Here is a 23,420-nt window from a genome sequence, read left to right as displayed (position 1 = left end):
TATATATATATATATATATATATGCACATATATATATTAACTATTTGGACATGAACAAATTTTTCCTTCAGCCTTTTCATATCCATGATTTTGGAAAATTGAGCAATTATATATGTAGACAATTAACAGAGAGCACATGTAGCTGTGATTTTAAACATGCTTATTCTCTCCCATGCATGTGTCATAGCTGTATTTAATAAGCATCATGTCTGCGTTACAAACAAACCACAATTTTAGATTAAGTGGCTATAGGCTTCAGTGAATTTTATATGCACTGGTAGGTTTGGGGGGCAAATTTTCCAAATTATTTTCACCTATCTAGTGTCCAAATCATGTACATGATTGCATGATGATACTACATATAGATGTTTCTCAATTTCTGTCTTGAGGATCCATTTCTATGATTAGTGTATCTTTATATTCAGGTCTGCTCCAATGCATTGATCTAAGGTTTATAATAGTGGATATATTTATCAAAACCTACTTCATGAATACCTGCCAAGTTATGCCCATTTCTGTCAAATATGTGAACTACAGCGAGACTACACCATCACTGTTCCCTTCCCGGGGTGTTTGAGATTTTCACATCACAATCATGTTTTTATATTGGTCCATGCACCAGTATTGATGTACATAAATGTGCATTTGTATACCTGTGTATCTCTCTGTCTATGGCCAGGATGGGGTGGGGGAGGGGGATGTGGAAATGAGAGAATTATTAAATGCCAAGTAGCTGTGCAATAAATTCCATTGATTTTATAAACTCCAACTTGTCTTCAGTCTCCTTCCATTCTTTATCCTGGGGGCATTGCAACAAAAACCTATTTTAAATACCTTTGCTTCCCCCCCTCCCCCTCCCCAAAAAAGTGTCAATATTTTATTTGGATTTTTAACTTCGCTCCATAACAGTTGTTTGACCTCCTGACTCGTGCGAGTCACATAAATTCTGGGACTTTATTCAGGAGCCATGTTCCTGCTATTGAATAAGCAATTTGGGAGGGTGAATTAATGACTTGTGCTGTTGCTGGAAAGTCCCTGAAGAAATATTAAAATTGCTTGCAGACTGAATCGATACTCCGTGAACACCCAGCAAGAGGGCTTTGGCTCTGGAATGGCCACAGAAGGTAGGGCTGGGTAGAGGAAGGGGAATGCCTGCACCCAGCTTGGTGAGCTCTCCTCCCACCACCACCTTTTCCTTTATCCCTAGAGCTCTGTCATTTTCAGTAACAGCGAAGTCTTATTAAACCCCAACCAAGATAGAACTGAATTGTCCTGTCTCAGGGAGCAGGCTCAGGGGACAGTTTACTCTCTTACTAGCAATGAGAGCCCAGAGGCCTTATTAGAGATGATGGTCTGGACACGTACACCTGCTGGAGAAATGGCATGGTGCTGCTGCTTTCTGGCAGGTTGCATTGTGCTTGGGAGGACTGCAGCTGCGATCGTTTTCTGCTGGGTGTGCAGGAGAATTGGGTGCTGCGTTACTGGCTCTGTCTCTGTGTGTGCCTGCCCACGTGGCTCAAGTGGCCACATGATTTCAGCCTGTGGGTATGGGTGTGCCTATGGGATGCAGAGTTTGAATTGTGTTGTGCATTATCGTGTATTGTTGCATTGTGTTGACGCATTCCAGCAGCTGGCTTAATGTTTGTTACTTGGTGTTTTGTGGTATTGTATTGAGGTGGCTGCACTTTGTGTAACACTGAGTTGGAGGAATGTGAGTATTGTTTGGTGGCAGTGTCTGTGTTTCTGCTTTGAATTATTGTGTTCATTGATCATATCAGCATCTTTTTTCCCTAATGTATGTCTTAGAGATTAGGTTAATGGATGTCTCCTTGGTGATGTGGGTTGAGTAACGATGCTGGATCTGGGTGGTGGTGTACGATTCGGTAATTGCTTTAATTGCCTTCTGGGTGTGGTTGTGGGTGAGAGGATCCATCCTTTAGCTTTTTTAGCTTACTCTGGCCTGGTCATTTGCACTGCTGCTTTTCAGAAGGAAGATTCGAGATGCAGGACAAATATCTTCTTGATGACCAAAAATACGATTCTTTTCTTCTTGGAAGCAAATGTCCCTGCTCTGCTGAACAGTTATGACTTTACCAAACGAGAACAGGTCTGCCTGATTTGGAGAGTTAAGCCCCTAGACCAAACCTTATGCCAATTGAGAGTCTAGATCCTTGCTGCAGTTACAGGAGGATGGACGGGAGTAAACTTCCCAATCCCAATGGGAACAGCAGCATAAACTCTAGTTCTAAGAATCCCCATTCCACTCTACTCTGTGGCTCTAGCCATTAGCATCTTCTTCCTTCCCAGTATCTCCAGATGACATGGCTCAGCAGTGACTTGCACTGAGGAACACACACCATGGAAGAGTACAGAGATACATAGAGGTGTGACCATCTGTTAGGGTGCAGGGTCCCTGTTTTGATCTTGTAAGAGACTGCAAAATATACAGAGTTCCCCAAGAGATTGCCTATGCCTGCACTTCCCTTGATCCAAAGTAGATATGAAGTATGGCATAGGGGATAAGCATGTGGGTTTTAGAGCCAGGACTGCATGGGTTCAAATCCTACTTCTGCTACTTAGCCTGTGACCCTGAGCAAGTTATTTAACTTCTCTGTACTCCAGCTACCTCATCTATAACAATCCTATAAAGCCCTATGGGGTTGTTTAGGATGCTTAAATCAATTAATGCATGTAACATGCTTATAACAGTTCCTACTGTAGTAAGCACTTGCTAACCACTATGATGATGATAATGATGATAAATATAAAGGCTTTCTGAGTAAAGCAGCCATAAGGTTGACCTATGTATGTGTATAAACATGTACACATATGTGCTAGTGTACATAAAATCCTAAGACAAATTAAGGTGTGTGTGTGTGTGTGTGTGTGTGTTTTAAGCAGAGAAGTGCAAAAATTGCAGCCAAGTAGCACGGGGCAGAGGGTAGTTCTCTCTCTGCCATCTGGGCAGTGGCAGGGGCTGGGGGCTGACAGAGCTCACCACTGCCTATGCCCACACAGAGGGCAGCATCTGGCCCTGCATCCGGTAATGAATAGGCAACCCTTGACTTGTTTCATACTGCAAGAAAAATGTAAGGATGATTGAGCTTTCAGGATTCTAATTTTGTTCATTAAAAACATTTACTTTCTAATTTGAAAATCAGAACCTTTACCAGCTAATAGGCATAAATGAGGAATAATGAAATCTAGGAATTTGAGAATGATGCAAAAGGTATAAAAGGTATCAGATAAGTGATTGTTTAGGTATTTGGGTGTGGGTCTTATGGCCATTGAGCTGAACTTGGTCACCTAACTAAGCCAAAGGGGCAGGGAGAACTTGAGGCAAGAATGGGATTGCACCTCAGTCTTGTTCCATGAAAGTTCCCATAAAGATGAGAGACACATCTTTGGGAGTTGGGAGTTTGGGAAACTTTGGTTTTCATCTTTACTCTTGTCAGGCAAAGAATAAATAGAATTTGCAGTTGTCCAGTTAGTTGGAGCCATTGCATCAAATAGATTAAGCCCAAAGTAATTTTTTCCTGAAATTTTTTTCTTAAAAAATTTTACTCCTTAGCAACGGAAATAACTGCAATGATTGTCAAACTCCCATGCTTCCTTAGAATATCCAGACATGCCAGACAAGAATAGACAGATTTGGTTTGAATTTGTTAAATATTTGCTCACTTTTCCCTTTCCTCTTTCTTCTTCCTTTGTCTTATCTCCATTTCTCTCCTCTCTTCCCGTCCTCTTCCTGTTTACCTCCCTTTCCTCTCCCTTCTATGACATTTAAGAATCAGTGGAGCCCTTCAAATGCATCAAATAAGGATTTTTCCCCACTACCATTTCATTTTATCTTTTAAAAAACCTACAAAATGCAAAGCGCCACAACCTACAAAAATGCCATGAAGCCCAGAAAATGCCAACTTTCAATTCCTCAAGCAATAACAGGCTCATCCAAGAGAAGGAGTGTGCGGTTATACAAAGTACACACACACACAAACACACACACACACACACACAAGGGCTGGGCTCTCAAAGTCGACAAAGGGACAATTATCTGACTAATTCTGCTCAATGGTCAGATTACTGAATCATAGAGGGTCTTTTTTTCTGGAAATACACTGAATGGGTCCTCTTCCTAAATCCATCTGGGCTCACGAGGGACCACGATTCTCACTGGTATTCATGATACACAATTCTGTTCACAGAATATCCTTTTGGCTCTTCAAACTTTTTTACTTAAAAATATTTCAGCCAGGCGCGGTAGCTCATGCCTGTAATCCCAGCACTTTGGGAGGCCAAGGCAGGCAGATTACCTGAGGTCAGGAGGTCAAGACCAGCCTGGCCAAGACGGTAAAACCCTGTCTCTACTAAAAGTACAAAAATCGGCCGGGCGTGGTGGCGGGTGCCTGTGATCCCAGCTACTTGGGAGGCTGAGGCAGAGAATTGCTTGAACCCGGGAGGCAATGGTTGCAGTGAGCCGAGATCGCGCCACTGCACTCCAGCCTGGGCGACAGAGCTAGACTCCATCTCAAAAAAAAAAAAAAAAAAAAAAAAAAATTTCAGTGTGTGTGCATACACAAAGCAGAATGCATACACACTGAAACAAACACATAACAAGAAATACAGACTTGATGATTACTACTGCAATAATAATAACTAGCATTTATTGAGCACTTAATACCTGCCAGGTACAATTCTAAGCAGGTTTATGTGGACTCACTCATTTAACCCTCACGAGAACTTATAAGAGACCTACATGATTATCTGCCACATTATGTGAGTGAAGAAACTGGGGCTCAGAGAGGATATGAGATGGACCCAGTACCCTCTGGCCAGTGAGTAGGGAAGCCAGCTTCAAACTCTGGCAGTTTCTCCCCACAGCCTGCTTTCTAACACTATGCCACATAGCTTTATGTGAATTGTCTGGCACACAGTAGGTTCTTGCTAAGCATCTACTTGCTTCTGAATGGATGAATGAAAAGATAAATGAAGAAAAAGTCACATGTATTAAGAACCTGACAATCTCCCTTAAAATGGCAAAGTGAACTCCCTTAGAGAAATCAGGCCTAACAGACAGCCTAAGCTTATGTGGACAAAGTGATCTGCCCTCCTGGCCCTGACTTTCGGGGGAAGGAAACCTCTCACCAGCTGTGCTCGTTCCAATACTAACGACTCTAACTACCAGATCTCCACTTGACTTAGAGCCCAGCCCAGCCTCCTTTCAAGCCAGAAATCAGACTCAAACACATCAAAGATGCTTTCTAACCAAAACACTTTGTTTCCTGGAATATTTTTCTCTGAAAACAGGTGTTTCCCAATGTGTTGATTCTGTGCCTGGATGAAAAACTGAGAAATTCAATCAATTATGTGGACATTTCTAAATCGCCAGATCTTTGGCATCATATCGACAACCTTTATAGATGATTGACTAAAGTTTTGGTTTCCATCCAGATGTTTGGGAGTTGCCACAGTCATTAACCTGTTTGTCAGCAAGTGCTCATGCATTTCCAAGAGGCATAAGTGAACACTAAAAAGGAAAAGAATAGCCCAGAATAAAACAGACAAAAGAGGACAGGGGTAGCAGCTATTTGACAAAACCAGTCAAGCAGGCAGTGTTCTGGGAATGGGTTGCTACCTTGGAGATCCATTAGAAGGCGGATCCAGCTCACAAGAGACTCATGTGTTTAAAGACCTTTAAAAACCTCATACAGCTATATCCTCGACTGCCTACCGACCTGTACCCAATCAGATCCCTGGATGGAGGAACTGATGGATCAATCCCAGAGTCCAGCACAGACAACAGCTTGCCCATGGTGCGACCAATCCACCCTCTGCATACTGACACTCTCTGGAAGCCTGTGTGCCTGTGCATTTAACATCACTATGTATTGTCAGTCCAAGCTGTGGATTCTGCAAAGCTTAGCGTAAAGCTGGTTTGTGACTTTGTACATGTACCCCTATTTGTGATTTAGTGCTCTGTCTTTTATCATTTCTCCTACCTCCATTTCCTTTCCTGCTTTACTTTTTAATGCTATTTACAAGTTCCTTATCCAGAAGCAGCATAGCTATCTTTCAGAGTCTTTAACTGATATATCCAACTAATTTTTCTTATGCAGGTTTTCTCTCCCCTTGATTTAATTTATGTTTTTAGTAAATAGGAACTTTAGATTGTTCCATTCAGTAGCATTTAGGATTACTACTTTTATCAAAGAGATCATGGCACTAAAGGACTCCTTGCAAGGGACATTTGTTTATTCTTATGAGAAACTGGCTCTCCTTATGTGCAAGAAGGCTGCGTGCGTGCAGGCGTGCATGCACAATGTTCTCCTCGGTTTGTGCCTCTATGCTTCACTGCCCCATGTCAATGCCACTTGGCACTGGCAGGAAGAGCCCAGTGAAACCCCAATGTGGACGGCAGCTGACCCTCAAACTGCTGGAGATAAATCCAGGCCCTTGACCCTTCCTGATGGCCACTTAGTTCTTTTTTTTTTTTTTAATAGAGATGGGCCTCACTATGTTGCCCAATCTGGTCTCAAAGTCCTGGGCTCAAGCGATCCTCCTGCCTCAGCCTCCCAAGGTGCTAGGATTATAGGTGTGAGCCATCATGCCGAGCCTGGCAGGGCTGCTTCCTCCAAATTCTCTCTCCCATGTACCCCTTCATCTCATAGCTGCAGAGGAGGCTTGTGGTGATATTCACAATTAAGGTTTCGGGGGTCTATACTCCTAGAAGTGTGAGCTGGTGGGGAAGCAGGGTGGGAAACCAGAACAATATTTCTCTATATTTCTAGTAATCTATTGCCTTTTTCTCCTTCTCTTCAATTCTTTCCACATCTTCTCCCCATTTACTAACTCTATTTGACCTTGAACTCTGGCCTCTCCCTTCACACAAGAATCTGTCACAAGGGGGACAGCACCTCCAAAGAAGCAGTCACCTGACCTGACAGGCCTGGAGACCAGTAGCCAGAGGGGCCAGACCATCACTCCACTCCTGGAAATAAATCCCATTGTATTTGCATTTTAATTTTCCACATAAACAAAGGCCCAGAGTACTCGCTTGGGCAGCATCACTGGACGAATTTAATTAGAAATGAAAAGTTTATAGGGCCCTCTTTAATGCGATTAATGCTCAGTTAACATTTATCACATTCGGATGCTGGAATCGCCTTTTCTAAGCAGCCACTGGCCATGAAATGAATTTCTCTCAACTTTTTTTGTACCCACCCTGGGAGGTCATCTCCTAAGGGAGTCTGCATGGCCTTCCTGGCTGTCTCCATGGGGCCAGGAGTGACCTGATCCACAGAGCCAAGTTCAGGGGAAATGAGCGTGGGTGAAGAAGAAAAGTAGATATGCTGGGTGGGAGGGCAGAGGGTCGAGAGTGCCGGTGAGCACTGTTTCTAGGAGGAGCTGAACCCTAACCAGGGCTGTACCCTGTGCAGGAGCTAAGCGCTCAGCCCCAAAGATGGGCTAAATGGCTTCACAGCCCCTTCCCTAATTAAAAAAAAAAAAAGGAAAAAAAGATACCACACCCCACCCTGTAGAGTCCGTTTCTGTGGCCAAAAACTAGGCCTTAGTGGGGCATGTCTGTATTGATCACATCTGGCTCCCACTTCTCTCTTCCCGTCTTCTGCCGTGTCTCTTCTACCCTCCCCTCGGTCTCATCTGGAGTCTGCTAGGGTTTCCCTTCCAGGACCATTGCAAATGGGGTAAGGAACCCGAGTCCCAACCCCGGTCATACCTCCTTCTCTCTGGCTCCCCCAGACTCCAGACAGTCACAGTCAGAAGGCTGCCTGCCCTAGTGTCACCGCCTCAGGGAAGCAGCGGGGAGTGGGGAACATGAAACCTCCATTGGTTCCTAGAGGAAAGATGGCCTTCCTTATCTTATCAGATTCTCCTCACTCTTTAATTAGAGTCTTCTGAGATTGGCCCCCAACCCAAACCAGCTAACCTGAGGAACGAGGAGGAGGAGGAGAAAGAGGAAGAAAAGTAAGGTACTGGGGGAAGGGAGTGTGGTATCCACTCTGCAAATGATAAAAGGAGGTAACTATCTTGATCTTTGTCTCTGCCTAAACACATGCTCCCTTTGAGGACGTCAACAGACACACACGAAACAACTGCTTCCAGTTCTCCTAGTGCGATACTACACACACCCTCCACCCTGGCCATCATACACGGCTTGGTTCACTCATCTAGCAGAGCAAATGCACACTGGTCACAAGTGTTCACATCCCCAAACATGTGCATGCACACAGACCAGATGTGTCAGGGCCCTGTGTGTATCTTTCAGGACCCCTGTTCATCGACCCATCAGGACGTCTACTGTCCCTTCAACCATGTGCTCTCCAGAGAACATTCACTAACATCCCAAACAGGCAGTGATAGCAGGGACTTTCATTCTGGGACCAAGCAATCCCTTTAGCCGGAAGCCTTCTGAATAGCAAACCACCAACTCCCACTTTGACAAGACTGACTCCTTTCGAGAGCTCCCTGGGAGCCAGAGCCATTTAGACAGCTTCCCAGGACATAGAAGGCAGGCTTAGCTAGCTACCACCAGCACACATAGTCTTTCCAAAGCAGAGCCGTGCACAGAGGCTCCCAGCACATCACTAACTTCTCTTGGGACAACACGCTAAGGCAGGCACCACTGCTTGCCCTCCAAGATTAGGATGAAAGCTTCTGGACTAAGGGGCAGATTGAGTGTCTCCTTCCTGACTGCCTCCACGTCCAGCAGGCCAGAAGCTGCCTGCAGAATCCTCATGCCTTTTAGCTTCTATCACCTGCCTGCCAGGTATGGGCTGGGCAGTTGGGCTGAGCAAAGACCCCAAGGCCAAGAGGGAGCACCAGGACCAGGGAGAGCAGCCCCCAGGGCTCACTCCCATTTGCTCATGCTCAGGGGCCGCTTTTATTCTCCCTTTCTGCCTGCTCCCCTCTCCCAGTCCTCTCCAATCCTTCCTCTCTGATTGCTTGACTCACTGTGCCTACAGGGTGAACACAGTTGTCCTCCCAGCCTGCTGCCCTGCCTCAGCCCTGCCAGGAGCCACGGGTCCTGTCCCTGGCTTGCTCTGTTTCCAAGTGGCAGCAGAGAGAAATCTGTGGTTCAGGAAGAACTGAGGGCAGGCAGAGGAGGAAGTCCAGAGCAACCCGGCCAAAGGCTCTGGGTGGAGACGGCTCTCGAATCTGGAACCCCCAGCAGGCAGGGGCCTCCCTCCCTCCCTTTTGGCTGCTCTACAACTCTCCCTCTCCAGCCTGCCAAGGACCAGGCTGGAGCCACTGCTGCCCTGCCTCACAGCCTGTGGAGAGGGGCCACAGCCAGGCCGTGTGGCAGACTCATGAGGTTCCCTCTCAGAAAGGGCTGGATAATTCCAGCCAGGCTGCTTTCCCTCCCATGCATTTCCTTCGCTCCACACTCTTCTCAGAAACCTGCTCACCTTCCTCTTCCCCTTTCTCCTTCATCACCTCTGGGCCTCTCTTCAGGGCCCATCAGCCTGAACTACTAGCTGCCTGGAGCTTGGGCTTCCTCCCACCACCCCCAAGACCTTGCAGGGCTACCGAAGGTCCTAGCTTGGATGAGCAGATCTAAGCTCCCCTTGCAGGCTCTGCAGTGCCACATTCTGTTCAGCCATACGCTCCAATCCCAAACAACCCTGTCCAGCCCAAGGCAGCGCCCTTCCACCTCTCAGCTTCATCGCTTCCTGCCTTATTCTCCCAGTCCTCATCCTCACTTTCTGCCCCTCCCTACCCACAGCCCACCTCTCCTCCTCTGGCTATAGAGAGTCATAATCTCTCCTCCATTCCCTTCCCCAGGAGCTTCTGGACCAAGGGACCCAGCAAATGTCCCATCCCCTTCCACTTGCGTGGATGTTACTGCTCTGGTCTAAGGCAGAGAGATAAGTCCATCCAGTCAGGTCCACCAAAGGCTGCTGAATGCTGGTCACTGGACAGAATCAGGCCCAAAGATGTGTTTTATTCGGTCAGCACAGAGTTTTTAAAAATCCAGTCTTCCTGCATCACTGCCTGTAGGCTGGGCCCATGTGCTCCAGCTGTTTGTCCAGTTCTTGCCACTTTTCATCTTATATTCTGGAACCTCTCTCCGCTGGTGCCCAGGAGTCATTTGTGCTCATGATTCCTGCAACCATCCCATCTCCATCATTGCTTTCGGCAAACCCCAGTCTGGACTTCTGTGTATTGCTTTCCTTTCCCCAACATCCCTACAATAAACCTGAACTTTTCTAGAATCGAATGACACCTGACTCACTCCCCCTGCCCTGCTCTCTTTCTCTCTCTTTCCTTCTCTCTTGGAAGACACAGAATCTGTTCTCATTATATTATCTCTCAGAAAGCAAAAGAAAGGGCTTCATTCCTCCCATGGTTGTCGCGGATGTGCCATGAGGGGACCCTGGCTCTACAGCCTTGTCTGTCTACTCTTTCCTGCACACTTCCTCTCTTACCTGAGAGTTCCCAGCCTACAAGAGGCTGCTCCCTCTCCTGTAGGGCCAGACCACTCTTCCTTAGCTTCCCGTACCTTCAACAGCTCCCCTGTGCCCAGCCCTCCTCAGGAGGTCTGAGGCGGCTGCCTCTGACATCATGTCTCACCTACACCCCAAGCCTTCTGCAGTGGCCAGCTCTGCATTTCTCACAAACAGTAAGCCTCTTCTTTATGCCCCTTGCACCTGGATTACTGAGGAAAGACTTGCAGGCTGGCCCTGGTGTGAGCTCTGCCCACCATTGTGCCTGCCATTGTGCCTCCTACGGCGGTACCACAGCTCTGGAGAAGGATTGTGCTGGGAAGAGCATCTTCTTGGCTGCTTATGCAGTTGGTCCCTAACTAATCCTGCCAACAGGGCTGGGACCCAAGTGTCAAAGTGAGGATGGACAGCTGGTCGCATAGCTCTTCATCACAAAGGTGGCATCACTGTAGCAAAGCCCCTCTTATCGGAGGTTAACTGGACTACAGAATGTTACAATGCAAATAACTGAAGGAAAATGTGGCTCCAATTTGCCTAGATTATGAAGTGAGGAATCTTCAGCCTAGCCTTATTGCTGCTGCCACCTCTCCCAGTGGCCTAATGACTGCTTGCCAATTACAAGGTGTCCAGTACAAGTACAAGGTGTCCAGCCTTGCCTGTGACTGCAGGTCATGTCCTGTGAGTCTTCCTCCCTTTTCTCCTCTTGGCCTCAGAGCCTTTTCACTTAAAAGCAGACTTAGGTAGGCACCCACAAACACACACAGATCCACACACACAGAAGATATCAACTTCTACACTGCAAACCATCATGAATATATTCAAGCCATGCCTTGCTAGCCCCAAAACAAATAGCCTGTTCCACAAGAGAAAACCATCTCAACCTAGCAGTTCAGTGGTAGATAGAAAAGCCAACGTGATTTAATTTTTCAGCTGTCTAATATTTCACTTGCTATTTGGGCATTGGTTGTGAGACTCTATTTCGCACTCCTCAGTTTCAGGAGCCCTTTCCTCTTCTCTAGACTCACTTGCATGCCTGGGGAGCTGCAGTGGGGATCGCTGCACCTGAAGCTGCTTCCCCTGCAAGAATCTAAGCTCTGGACACCTGGCTTGGAGGGGCGGGGGAAGTGTAAGAAGAAACAGCAGGGATGCAGAGAATTGGTAGGTTGGATGAGCACCCTTTATACCACATTCTTTTAAAGAACAGGAAGTGAAAAATAAATTCTTTTCAGTGTACAGATGCTCTTTAACTTACAATAGGGCAATGGCTCGATCAGTTGAAAACATTGTGCATTGAAAATGCATTGAATACATCTGATCTATGGGACATCATAGGTCAGCCCAGCCTACCTTAAACATGCTCAAAACATTTACAGTTGGCCAAAGTCATCTGACACAAAGACTATTTTATACCAAAGTGTTGGATATCTCATGCAATTTATTGAATACTGTACAGAAAGTGAAAAACAGAATGGTTGTTTGGGTACTTGAAGTATGATTTCTACTGAATGCACATCACTTTTACACCATCGTTTTCCTCTCAATATAAAAACTCCAATTCCAGGTAGACACAAGGAGGGGGCTGAAGATAGACCTGAGTATTAAGAGGCAACCTGCAGAGTAGCTATTGTTGGACACCTAAGAAGCTGGGAGTGGACAATAGGGGTCCTTCATCAGTCCTACTAAGAAGAGTGGGAAGCAGGACCCCTATCCCATGTGGGGTCATAGGAATCCCTTTTCAGAGAGGGTTTTAGTGGGTGGGAAGTGTGATTAATCTTCCACACCAGTTACTACTATTGTTCCTCTTTCTGTAGAAGCTATAACATTCTAGTCCGCAAGCACATACCATCATGCACAGTCACACTATCCCATGTGCACCAGAACAAATCCATTTCCCAAATGCTGCCTAAAACACATGTTCCCTACCACCTCAACTTCCAACATTGCCTCTCATTTCCTGGGTCTATTTTGCACAATACTCACCATCTAATACCAACATGCATATGAAGCTATTGCTCTCCCCTGCCACATCCCCACTCCCTCCCTAATCTTCCCTATTCCAGGCACCCCTGTTTCCCTTCTCTAGGGGCTGCTCCTGTTTGGCCCCATCTCCACTTGGCTAATTCCCCCTGTGGCCCCTCTATTGAACTGTTGTGTTGTCCATTTCCCTGTGACAAGGGCTCTGGTTACAGAGTTATTGATTGGTTTTCATGCAGACAGATGGGCCCTTCCCGGGCTCCCATCGAAATCCCTGGCTGTATGGGCTGATTGTTGCCTCTCAGGGTGTAGGATTGCACTGGAGACCACCCTCCATGCAGCCTCCTTTGCCCAGGCCATGAACGGTAATAAATGGAGGCAGCCTGAGCGATAATAAAAGCAATTGAGTAGGTTACCTGTGCAGACACAAGATTTATGCCTCTTCATATTTGATGTGATTGTTTTATTGAGTTCTCAGAACAGTTGGGACACTATTTATTTATTTATTTTGGGTTTTCCCTCTCTTCTCTTTTCTTCTTTGCATCACCTTGTGAAATGCACCTGGAGCTGTTGTCAGGCCCAACGCCTCCTGTCTGCCTCTTCTCGAGAGCCGCCAGCTGAGGTAGGAAGGCAGGGCGATCAGCCATTGCTATCACTAGAAACCCCTTTTGTAGCCAGAACACCCACAGAAACAGCCAACGGGGAGACAGTCAGACCAACAGGACTGAGGGCCAGGAAGCCCAGGCTAAAACAACTACAAAAACAAAAAGAGCCTTTTCAGGAGGACAACTCTGGCTCATTTTAGGGAATGAGAATTTCAACCATCACGCCTGTTTCAAATGTTATTCTGATGATGGGCAACCTCACAGTAGGGTCTGTCTCTGGGAAAGGACAGGTGAGCAAGGCCTCTCCGACAGAAATTGGTGCATTGGTCTGCTATTTGTGGGCCCAATCTGTTAGGTTCAGGCCACAGAAGGCGAGTTCCCTGTCCTTGTTTCTCCCATTCTTGTGTGGATAGAAGTCTTTTTCTTTTTTTTCTTTTTTTTCTTTTTTTTTTTGAGACGGAGTCTTGCTCTGTCGCCCAGGCTGGAGTGCAGTGGCCGGATCTCAGCTCACTGCAAGCTCCGCCTCCCGGGTTTACGCCATTCTCCTGCCTCAGCCTCCCGAGTAGCTGGGACTACAGGCGCTGCCACCTTGCCCGGCTAGTTTTGTATTTTTTAGTAGAGACGGGGTTTCACCGTGTTCACCAGGATGGTCTCGAACTCCTGACCTCGTGATCCGCCCGTCTCGGCCTCCCAAAGTGCTGGGATTACAGGCTTGAGCCACCGCGCCCGGCCAAAAGTCTTTTTCTTAACTCTCCAACTTGTCCTGTCTGTTTGCCACGAGACCAACACCCCTAACCGCCAAACAGCTGCAAAGGTGTGGAGATGCGGCGGGCAGTACTGCCCCTCTGGCCCAGCTTCATGCCAAGCCAGGTCCAAGAGTTGAATAGGCAATGTTCTGGAACCTGAGTTTCAGAGAGGGAGAAACAGACTCTAGCCCTGAACATATCTTCAACATTCCCTGGGCTAGGATGAATGGCTCCCAGATTATTTGGAAAGGTCTTTGAATGAACAATTGGTAGACCATTGTCACCCCACTGCCTGACCCAAGGGGAGCAATGACCTGAGAATGACTCAAAGTCCTGAGAATAACAGAAGAGGGACACCCAAATGACACAGGATGGAATTCCTTAACACAGCCCTAGGTTGCCATTGCTACAATGAATGTGCTCACCTAGAGCCTAACAGGCTAAGAGAGAGTGTGGATAGTGGGAGATCCGTGAGAAGCTGATTCTGGCAGGGTCCACTCCAAAGATCTAGGGGCACAGAGTGTCCTGACTCCAAAGAGTGTTAGGCAAGCTAAAAAAGTTAGAAGGTGACACCCTTATTGTCAGCTTTTCCCAAAAGAGCACCCTCAGGGGATCATCAGTAACCCTAGACTCTATTTGGGGTCTGTGCCTGTTCTTTCAAAGGAGCTGTATTCTCTGCCCAGAGTAACAGCCAAACCAGAAGACTTTGGCATATAATCAGGAAAATCCCTCCTGCTTAGACAACTGCTCAGCGATGTAACTAGGTGACTTTTTCCTTTTTCAATAGCATGGATCTCCCTCCACCTCTCCCCTCTCCAGGCCATTTCCCATACCAGGTTTCAATCTAAAGTCCCCTGTTTATAAACACCCACCCTTTACAGCAGCGGTGTACAAACCAAAGAGCTGGCAACTCCATGCTCAGCCATCGGTAACCCAATATTTAGAAAGATTCAGATAAATTCCACGTACTAAGGAGCCCAGTCAAGCCTTGGGATTTTTGACGGTGGTCTGGGGGAGTGGGGAGGCATTCCTGACCCAGTCCTCTGGTTCAGAGAGGCATTTCTGAGAATTTGCTAGGGGAAAATACAGGCTGGATGGCCACGCCTTGATCGCAACAGGATCAGAGAATGCCAAAACCATTTTTAAAGAGTGAAAAAGCAATTTAGTTTATAACCATAACAGCATATTTCAAGTGCGGCGACAGCATCTGTTTTGGGGAGGAGAAGTTGAAAAACCTTTGGCTCAGGTGGGTGAGCATGTGTGGACTTCTTTTCTTGCCAACCACCAGCTCATGCACAACCTTACTCATAACTGTTATAAAGCACCCAACACAAGTGGGCAGGTCACTAACAACAAAGCTCTGAACTCAAGAACCACCCATTCCCCAGTGCACCATCCTTTCTGTACACAGGAAAATCTCCAAGCTCTTCCTATAGTGAGTGAGAATTCTCAAAACCGATAAAAGGCAAAGTTTCTGATACAACCAGCACTAGCAGAAACATCCTGTTTTTATCAGGCTTTTGGGTGAAACAACACATCTCAGATAAACCTTCCCTCTTCAGAGCAAAGCACCTACAGGGATGAAGATGACAGCATGGTTCCCCAGGTGGATTTCTCCAGCCCCAACTCAGCAGCACACTGGAAAATCCCCAGAATTCTTTCCAAAATATGAACCATGAGAGGATTCGGGCCTAGAGCAAAATTGAGAATAGTTTGCCTGCTCCTTGTAGACAAAGCCAGCTGTGAAGCCTAACTGCGGACCCAGGGTGGGCTGCCCGTGTGGTTGGTGGCTTACCTGTTCCTCTCCTCCTACTCCCTCTCCATCTCCAGCTACACCTGCCCATAGATGGCTATTTCTCCACACCCAAAGGAAGCCTGTGTGCCCCTCAGGTGATAAGGCTCTGTGCTGGGTGGGTTCTACAGCTGTCACAGCTGTCAAGCTGAGGCTACTCTTTCCCTACCCTCATCTCACTGGTGGCTCACTTGTCTACTTTGTCCTAATTCTGGTGGGTGCACCTCAAGACCTCTGGAGCTTGATCCTGGGGTCACCTGGCCCTTGCTCTCCATGGCTTTTCAGGATGGAAGCATTTCCAAACTTATGCCTAAGCCAGCTTCCAAAATCATCTCAGCCAATGAGGAGTGCATGTTGTTGGGAGGAGTGACAGGGGGTGTTGGACATGGCCACCACACCTGACTTGTTGTGGCACTCCTCTACCCCATTCAAGAGAAACAAATTACCTAAATCCTACATGACTCGAGTTTCTCCAAGGGCTTGCAAATTCTATTACTGACAACAAGCATTTCTCTTAAATGTTCTGCAGAAGACTACTACCCAGTCCCAGGAACACTGCACACAGCAGGACCACTCTTGGCCCTTGCCTGTTCTTCTCTTGAGATCTCAGTTCCAACTCACTCCCAGAACCAGCAGTCAGCCAAGAGACTGAGTCTCTACATGGCTCATAAAACATTGCTTTGTCCCCTTCACTTCCCGAAGTGCCACTCTTGCCTCAGTCCAAAGCTACCCCAGCCTCCTCTCCTGGCTTTTAAAGCAAAGGGCTTATTCCTCTCCCAAACCACCCAGCATCTTTCTCCAGCTCCTTTGGAAGGTATCTGAATGTCAAATTGCTACGCTTTCAATACCTGGCTGAGCCAGGCCCAGGGAGCTGAAGGGTTTTTGGAGGGTGTATAATTAGCTGATCAGTATTATGTTACCCTGTTCATATCTGAATAACCATTTTAATACAGATGGCACACACTGGGATAATTTCTGGGGTCGCCTCGCAGTACATTACAGCATGAGTGTGGCAGAGGGAATCTTCTTTAGCCAAGGTACATTCTACCAGCTAATTTTACGTGCTGTTTTCAGGATGATTTGGGATAATTCCATATCATTTGCAAAATATTTTAAAAATCCTTGATATGTGATGCCAATTTCAGAATAAGGCACCATCAGAGTTATTAGTTGTCCTGATAATGAGCTTATGAGGAGTGCAAAAAATAACAAAGTTATGAAATGCTTAGCCCTCTTTTCATTTTGGGGTGTCTTAATATGGGGGACCAAGGCTGTCTGGGACTTCCTTCTGACTGGTGTGTGACTTGTGCAGGGACTCTGTGAACAACTGTCAGTTTGTACAGTTCTGTGATCTTGAAACCAGCCCAATGTTGATGTTCTGTAGCTACCACAGATAGGCATATTGGCACACTGGCTAGTGTGGACTTGAATGGAGTGTGCACACGTGTTCTCCCTGAGAGCACGCTGGAGGGGTTTGGAGACCAGGAGACCTAAATATCCTATACATCAAGCTGACTCAGCCCTGTGGTGTCCTCATGTGTGTGAGCCTGTCATCAGTGCAAAGACATTCTGGAGACAGGCACCGTAAGTGGTTGAGGGTACCACCCAAGGTTCAGTCTCAGAGTCTGGAGTTCTCCCTCCCTGCTTGGCACCTCCTTCTTGTCCAGCTCCTCTACTCCCTGCCAGTTGCTGGCTGGTGGTTGGCATTTGTTCTGCAAGCCCAGATCCCAGTGCTTATAGGCCGGAAATTTGTGTAGAGCTGGCTAGCAAGACCAGGCTCCTGGGAGGTGAGCTTTGTGGGAACCGGCAGGGAGGGTGGAGGAAGGAGAACAAGTGGCTGCCCCTGGGGAAGGAGCAGCCTTTAGAAAGGGCAGTCTGTTTGGCGGGATGAATAGACACTGGTCATTTTAAAGGCTCTGGCTGCAGGCTGTGATTGTCTCTAGATCCCAAGGCTGGATGCTTGTAATCTTGGAGTCTTAATTACCACAAACACTTGGATTCATTTCCAGGACGCCTGCGGGAGAAGCCTGGCAGGGAATACCCAGCCCTGAACTGCAGACAGCCCTGTCTGTCTGTCTATCTCTCTGCCTCACAGGTCCCCTTTCCCTGACGGAAGGATTTTGGGCTGGCAGCAGGGAGAAAGGGCAGAGGCTGGACAAAGAGCACAGACTGGGTGTGGGACACCCCTGCAGGCAGGAGCCAGGAACTGGAGTCCAGCCCTGAAAACCCGGGTGGCTTGCTCACCTGTTGATGGAAGAGACGCTGGGCACTGTGTCATTGTCACAGATGCCCTCGGCCAGGAGCCGGTCTCGGATCTCCCAGGCGAACATAGTTGGGTTCTGTCGTTTGTATTCAGCAATCTTGTCCACCACTTTGGGCGTCGCCACTTTGGGCTTGGAGCCACCGATCACACCTGGCTTGATGCTGCCGGTCTCGTAGTACCTGCGCCGGGAAAGCCGGCGGGGTCAGCCAGAAGTGGATGGTGGCGGGTCAGCGAGCTGCGGGTTCCAGAGCTGCTGAACCACTCTCTCGCCCGCCGAGGCAGCGGAGTGGAGGGAAAAGGCCCAGTGTGACTGAGCTGACTTCCTGAGGGTGCTTAGCTAGGAGGAGGAGTGCCGCAGAGTAGGAGGACAAGGGGTACCATCCCTCTGGGGAGACGGCCACACCAGGGCCTGGGTGCGCATCAGCACGAATAGGCACCCGTGGGCGTGAAAGCCCAGCCTTTCATTTGGGAAGAGCAAAAGGAACAGCGCTGCAAGGTCTCCGGGAGGCCAGGGCTGAGGCACCACCTCAAGCCCTTCCCTACTGGGCACAGAGCATCTGTGGGAACCAGGACCCTCCTTCTGCCTCCCAAATGCTGCTTTTTCTCCTCTTGGGGACCCATTTTCATCCCCACCCCATTCCTCTAATGTCCCGCACCCAACATCTGCCTTAACTCCATTAAGAAAGTCATCCTTCCCTTTCTGAAGACAGAAACCAGGGACCTTCTCACCAGGGACCAAGGGCAGGGCAGGCACTGGGTGACACTGCCCCACCCTCGCTCCTGGGTCTTCGGCCACCATCTGAATACTCTCCCCAAAAGGAGCACCTCTCCAGACCCCTTTGGGGATCTCCCTCTCCGGCTTGGCGGGCTGGACTTTTAGCCAAGTCCTCCCGCCGGAGACCCAGGGCTGGCCGGGGAAGTAGGCAAGGCGTCTCACGGGACAGCTGCGAAGCCCTCACCTGCCCAGGATTTTGCTGACACAGCCGTGGCTGACCCGCAGCTGCCGGGAGATGTCACAGGGCCGCACACCCTGGTGGGCCAGCTCCACGATGCGCTGCCTCACCACGTCGGGTAGGGGCCGGCCGTTCACAAACACCCCCCCGAGCTGGTTCACACCCCCGTGCCCTGCTGGGGAGAGACAAGAAAAAAACACAACACCCCACACACAGCAGGGACCAGCCATTAGTCAGGGTCCGCGGCCCGGGAGGGGCGAAGGAAGCAGGCAGGGCGGAAGGGCATGTTCCCGAACTTGAAAAGAAAGGTGGCAGACCCCCACGACCACGCGAAGGAGTGGGGACTGTAACCCGCCCGGCCCTAGAGACGTGGAAGCGCAGACGCTGGGCGGAAGACTGGGGGCTGGGCGAGAGGCGACTCAGGCCATGCGACGCAAGGTAGAAAGCAAAGGGAGGACTGGAGAGAAACCAGATGACAGAAAAGAGGGGAGAGGGGAGAAAATGCCAAAGGGGAATTCATGCCAGCGGAAAGAGCGTAAGAAAGGGAGGAGAGGAAGGGCCCGGCAGAGGACTGGACTAGTGCGAAGCAGCATCCCGCCTGCGCCGCAGGCAACCAGGGAGCTGTCCGCGCGTGCGAGGCTTGGAAGCGGACGATTTGGGGGCGTCGGGGCTCGGCTGACTGTTCATCCGAGCTCCGAGCACAGAGAGGGGATAAGTGCCTGACACACACACACACCTTTGCTCTCTGCCTCTTCCCTAAAAAGTATTAAATTGTAATCGGAATTTTCTACCTCTTTTCCTGTGTTGTTTGTTTTGATGGGAAGTTTTCTAATGTTATTTATCTGTAGGGGGACCGCATCTCTCTTTCACCTCCTTAGTATCTAAAGTGGAGCAAGGAAGACGGATGAGGCAGGGACCCGGGGTCTGCTGCGCTCAGGGACAGGGAGGCGGCAGACAGCGGCTCCAGGCAGCAGGCAGAGAATGCCGGCTGCTTGGGCTCGCTTGCCTGCCGTACCGCGCAGAGCTTGGTCGGGGCCCACCGTCTCGCCCAGGTAGCATGGCACAGGCCGCGCCGGCGGGTTAATAACTATCCGGGCGCCCTGTGTAGCCGGCCCAAACCCGACTCGCGTCCCTTTGACCCCTCAGACCTCGGCAGCCTCCCAGGAAACCGTGCGGCTCGGGCGTTTGCTCTCCGGGCAAAGCGAAGGGCACGGGGTTTCCAACCCGGTTCGAGCGCGGGCTCCCGATCTCGTAGCCGAGGTGGCCACTGGGTACTAGGCCTGAGGGTGCTTCCTCGTGCCCCATTCTCCCTGGCCTACAGCAGTCTAGAAATCCTGCACCCAGAGCGATCAACCCGCAGCTGCAATTACTGAGCAATCCAAGCGCAGAGACTTCTAGAGGCCGAGTCGGGTCGGCCCGGGCTTGCAACCTGCAGCCCCTGCCCCGCTAGCCTCACGCGAGTTTCGGAGAAAGCGGGGACATCTGTGCCCCCCTCATTTCCCTCCCGTCCCTTTCTCGGGTGGGGGGTACCTAGAGTAAGCTCGGGTAAAACCCTGGGGAAAGGCCTCTGATCGGGCTGCTGGGAGAGACTGGCACCTCTTCCTTTACCCCCGTGCCCACCCCGTTAATCTCCCTATCTCTAGCCCCACTCCTCACCCCTCCCCTCCCTCCAAACCCCGACCATCAATAATTTAGGCCCCAGGAGAACTCGCGTTACCGGTATGAAAAGGTGGCAGCTGCGGGCAGATTAAAGATGAATAATTCAGCCTCCCCGGGCTCAGGGCCCGGCCCCTCAGCCCCAATCTAAGGGGTAGGGATGGGAAGGGGACACGGGAGTCCAGGGCTGGGGGACTGCAGGGAGCTGGCGCTGAGTCGGGCCTGGAATGCGCCACTGCCGCCGGCACCGACTCTGGCCGCGGTGTCTCACCCGCCAGTCCACCGGCCCGCGGGCCCGCGCTGCGGTTCTCTCCCTCCGACCACGTTCTGCTTGGCCGGTGCAGAAACCCTTGGGTTTCAAAGTGGCTTCCCGCGGGCAGCCAGGACTCGGCAGATCCCCGGCGGAATCCGCAAAAAAGGAGAACGAGAGCTGTGGCAGCGGGCCGAGAGGCAGGCCGGCTGGGCGAAGACTGCGTGTGGACCCGGTTCCACTCCTCCCGAAAAGGACCGAGGCTTTCCGGCCGGCTCTCCGAGACCCGCAGCGGCCTGATGCCCTCGGCGCGGCTTTCCTGCGCTTGGAAATTACTTACGAAAATATATTTTATCCCAGGAGTATTTTTAAACGGCCCCTGCCCCCCCCAACGCTAAATATATGCTTGGCGAAAAACACAGCTCTCCCTCCTTGGCTCTCTTGTCCTAAACAGGGTCCAAGCCAGGTCTAAAGTTTCCTTGTGAAAAGTTACAAATTATCCTTAATTATTAATCTGCAGATAGGGAGGAGTTTCTATTTAGAATTTTATCTTTCAAAAAAAAAAACCTGCAAAAAAAATCTCAGAATAGTTTTCAAGCTAAAGACACGGTATAAATTAAATTCAATTTTTATTAAAATAATTCCCTCTTTTCTCTATTTTTTTCTCCCCTTCTCCCTTTTCTTCTGTAACATCATTTCAACTTTCTTTCTTTAATTTCCTTTCCCGTGTTTGGATTTCTCTTTTTCTTTCTCCTCAGCTTTGGCATTTGCTTTCCTTTTGTTCTTTCCCCCTCATTTTTTGCTCTTTGCTGACCCCCTGGCCAGGTTGCTGGCTGCATGATCCTCAATGGGGAGTCGGACGTCTAGGCAAGGAGCCTCCAGAGCTGAGAGCAGAGCCGCACTTTGCCGGGGGCCCACCTGGAAGGCTGCGCTGCTGGCTCTCTCCCTGACTTCGATTTCTTTTTGGATCCCCTCTTTGTTTTTAGAGCATCCCCCAAGCAGAGGCAGGGAAAGATGACCATTCTATCGTGACAACCTGGGATTCCCAATGTGAAGGGAAGGGGAAGGCAAGGAAAGAGGGGTGGGAAAGAAAGGAAAAGGAAGAAAATATTTCCAACCAGCCCACAAGAAGCCTCCGCTGGGCTGGAAGGGCCTGGAGATGCTGAGAGATGAGGGTCAGAAGGGGGCACCCCACCCCCACACTCGTCTGCCCAATTGTCCTGACACCGAGGCTGAACACTATTGGAGTCTCCTGGAAACCACGACTCTTAAGTTTGAGAAAGGTAAAGATGTGGGGAGACAGGAGAGGGAGGCAAACAGAGGAAGAGAGGAAGAGATAAAAGAGAAAACAACAAAACAACACCCTGAAAACTGCCTGCTAATTTGTCCTCCAGCTCAGGGCAAGAGGCTGACTGGGGAAAGGGTGGCTGGAACCAGGGCTACGAAGCCCTGGAACCATGACCTAAGAAGGAGCGGATGGAAAGAGCAAAGGCAGCCGATAGGCACCAGGGAAGGTAGGAAGGCAGGCAGAGAGGTAAGTACGGGTGACAGAAGGCAGGAGAGAAGCTGGAGGCATTAGAAACACCGGGCGAGGGAAAGAGAAAGAACGAAAGGAGGGACTAGGAGAAGCCAAGGAGGCCTCCAAGATGGGACCTGAGCGCGAGGGGCCGGGGCCACGCTGAGACTGGACAGGGTTGGGACGGAGAGCCCCAAGCCGGGACAGGAGCCGGGCGCCGGTACTCACGGTGCATCGCGGAGAAGGGGTCTGCTTTGCAGTGCATATCCATGGGGAGGCAGAGGAGCGGGAGCAGCGCGGCCGCCGCCGCCGTGTCGCCTCGCAAACTCAACTTCAGGACTTGAGGAGAAAAGGGAGGGACGGTGGGGGAGGGAGGGTGAGTGAACGCCCGGCTGCTGCGGGGCGCGCGGGGGCGGGGGGCGCAGCACTGCGCTCCCCGCGGGGGCTCCTCCGGGCTGGCCGGAGGTTGCAACCGCAGTAGTCGCAACTTGCCACCGTCGGGGCTCGGGGCCGGGCGGTCAGCAGAGTGGCCCCGGGGCAGTGGGCCGGGCCGGGGGGCACTGGGGGCGCATGGTTCGTGCGGCAGCTGCAGCCAGGGCTGAAGCCCGGAGGGGGAGGCGACTCGCTCAGCTCCCCTGGAACCTGGTCATCTGAGAGGCGGTGGTCGGAGAGCGCGCGGGGCGGGGGCGGCCAGAGGGCGCCGGGAGGGGAGACGGGCCTCTCCAAGTGCCGGCGAGTTGGCGAAGTTGGCAGAGAAGTAGCAATCCCGGGGATGTCCGAGCGGGCGCCTGCGGGAGGGGAGCGCGCGGGCCCGGCCCCCGCTCCCGGAAAAGGCAGGCGCACGCCGCCGCCGCCGAAGGGCCAGGAGGGAGGGAGGGAGCCGAGTGGCGCTGGCAGCGCTGGGCTGGCCCCAGGTGGGTTGCGGCTGCGAGAAGACTCGGCCGGAGACTGGAGCCTCCGCTCCCGGTGTGTGTCTCTCTAAAAGCTGCAAAGCCCCTCCAGACCCCTCCCCTCCCCGCGCTGGGAGATGGATGACTTGTCAGACAAAGGCAATAGATTCCACCACTCTGTGATTCGCCAGCGCCGGAGCCCGGAGCTTCGGCGAGGAGGGCCCCGCGCCTGTCACTCCGGTGCCGGCAAAGGGGAGGGTAGGGGAGGGGGAAATGGGAGGGAGGGAGGGAGCAGCCGGCGAAGGAAGAGGG

The 23,420-nt window shown here is 50.3% G+C and overlaps 1 protein-coding gene and 1 long non-coding RNA gene across 2 annotated transcripts in view; one reads left to right on the top strand and one right to left on the bottom strand.

Moving 5' to 3' along the window:
• The window catches only part of LOC108535284 (uncharacterized), a 14,013-nt gene extending 3,829 nt beyond the window's left edge, over positions 1-10,184 (top strand). The window contains exons 2-3 of the long non-coding RNA XR_001887188.1: positions 7,908-7,988; positions 9,802-10,184. This is a non-coding gene — a long non-coding RNA (uncharacterized LOC108535284). The remainder of the gene's footprint in view (positions 1-7,907; positions 7,989-9,801) is intronic.
• Positions 1-23,420, bottom strand: part of LOC108534447 (paired box protein Pax-2-like) — a 57,320-nt gene that overhangs the window by 23,857 nt on the left and 10,043 nt on the right. The window contains exons 2-4 of the mRNA XM_017879809.1: positions 22,447-22,557; positions 18,803-18,968; positions 17,825-18,022 (exon numbers count right to left, since the gene is read on the bottom strand). Of these exons, the coding sequence (XP_017735298.1) occupies positions 17,825-18,022; positions 18,803-18,968; positions 22,447-22,557 (475 nt within the window). The remainder of the gene's footprint in view (positions 1-17,824; positions 18,023-18,802; positions 18,969-22,446; positions 22,558-23,420) is intronic.

Source organism: Rhinopithecus bieti, unplaced genomic scaffold (assembly GCF_001698545.2).
Source record: "Rhinopithecus bieti isolate Rb0 unplaced genomic scaffold, ASM169854v2 scaffold_425, whole genome shotgun sequence".
Lineage (NCBI taxonomy): Eukaryota > Metazoa > Chordata > Mammalia > Primates > Cercopithecidae > Rhinopithecus > Rhinopithecus bieti.
Note: the sequence above shows the minus strand (reverse complement) of the source record. Positions and strands in the feature narration are given on the sequence as shown.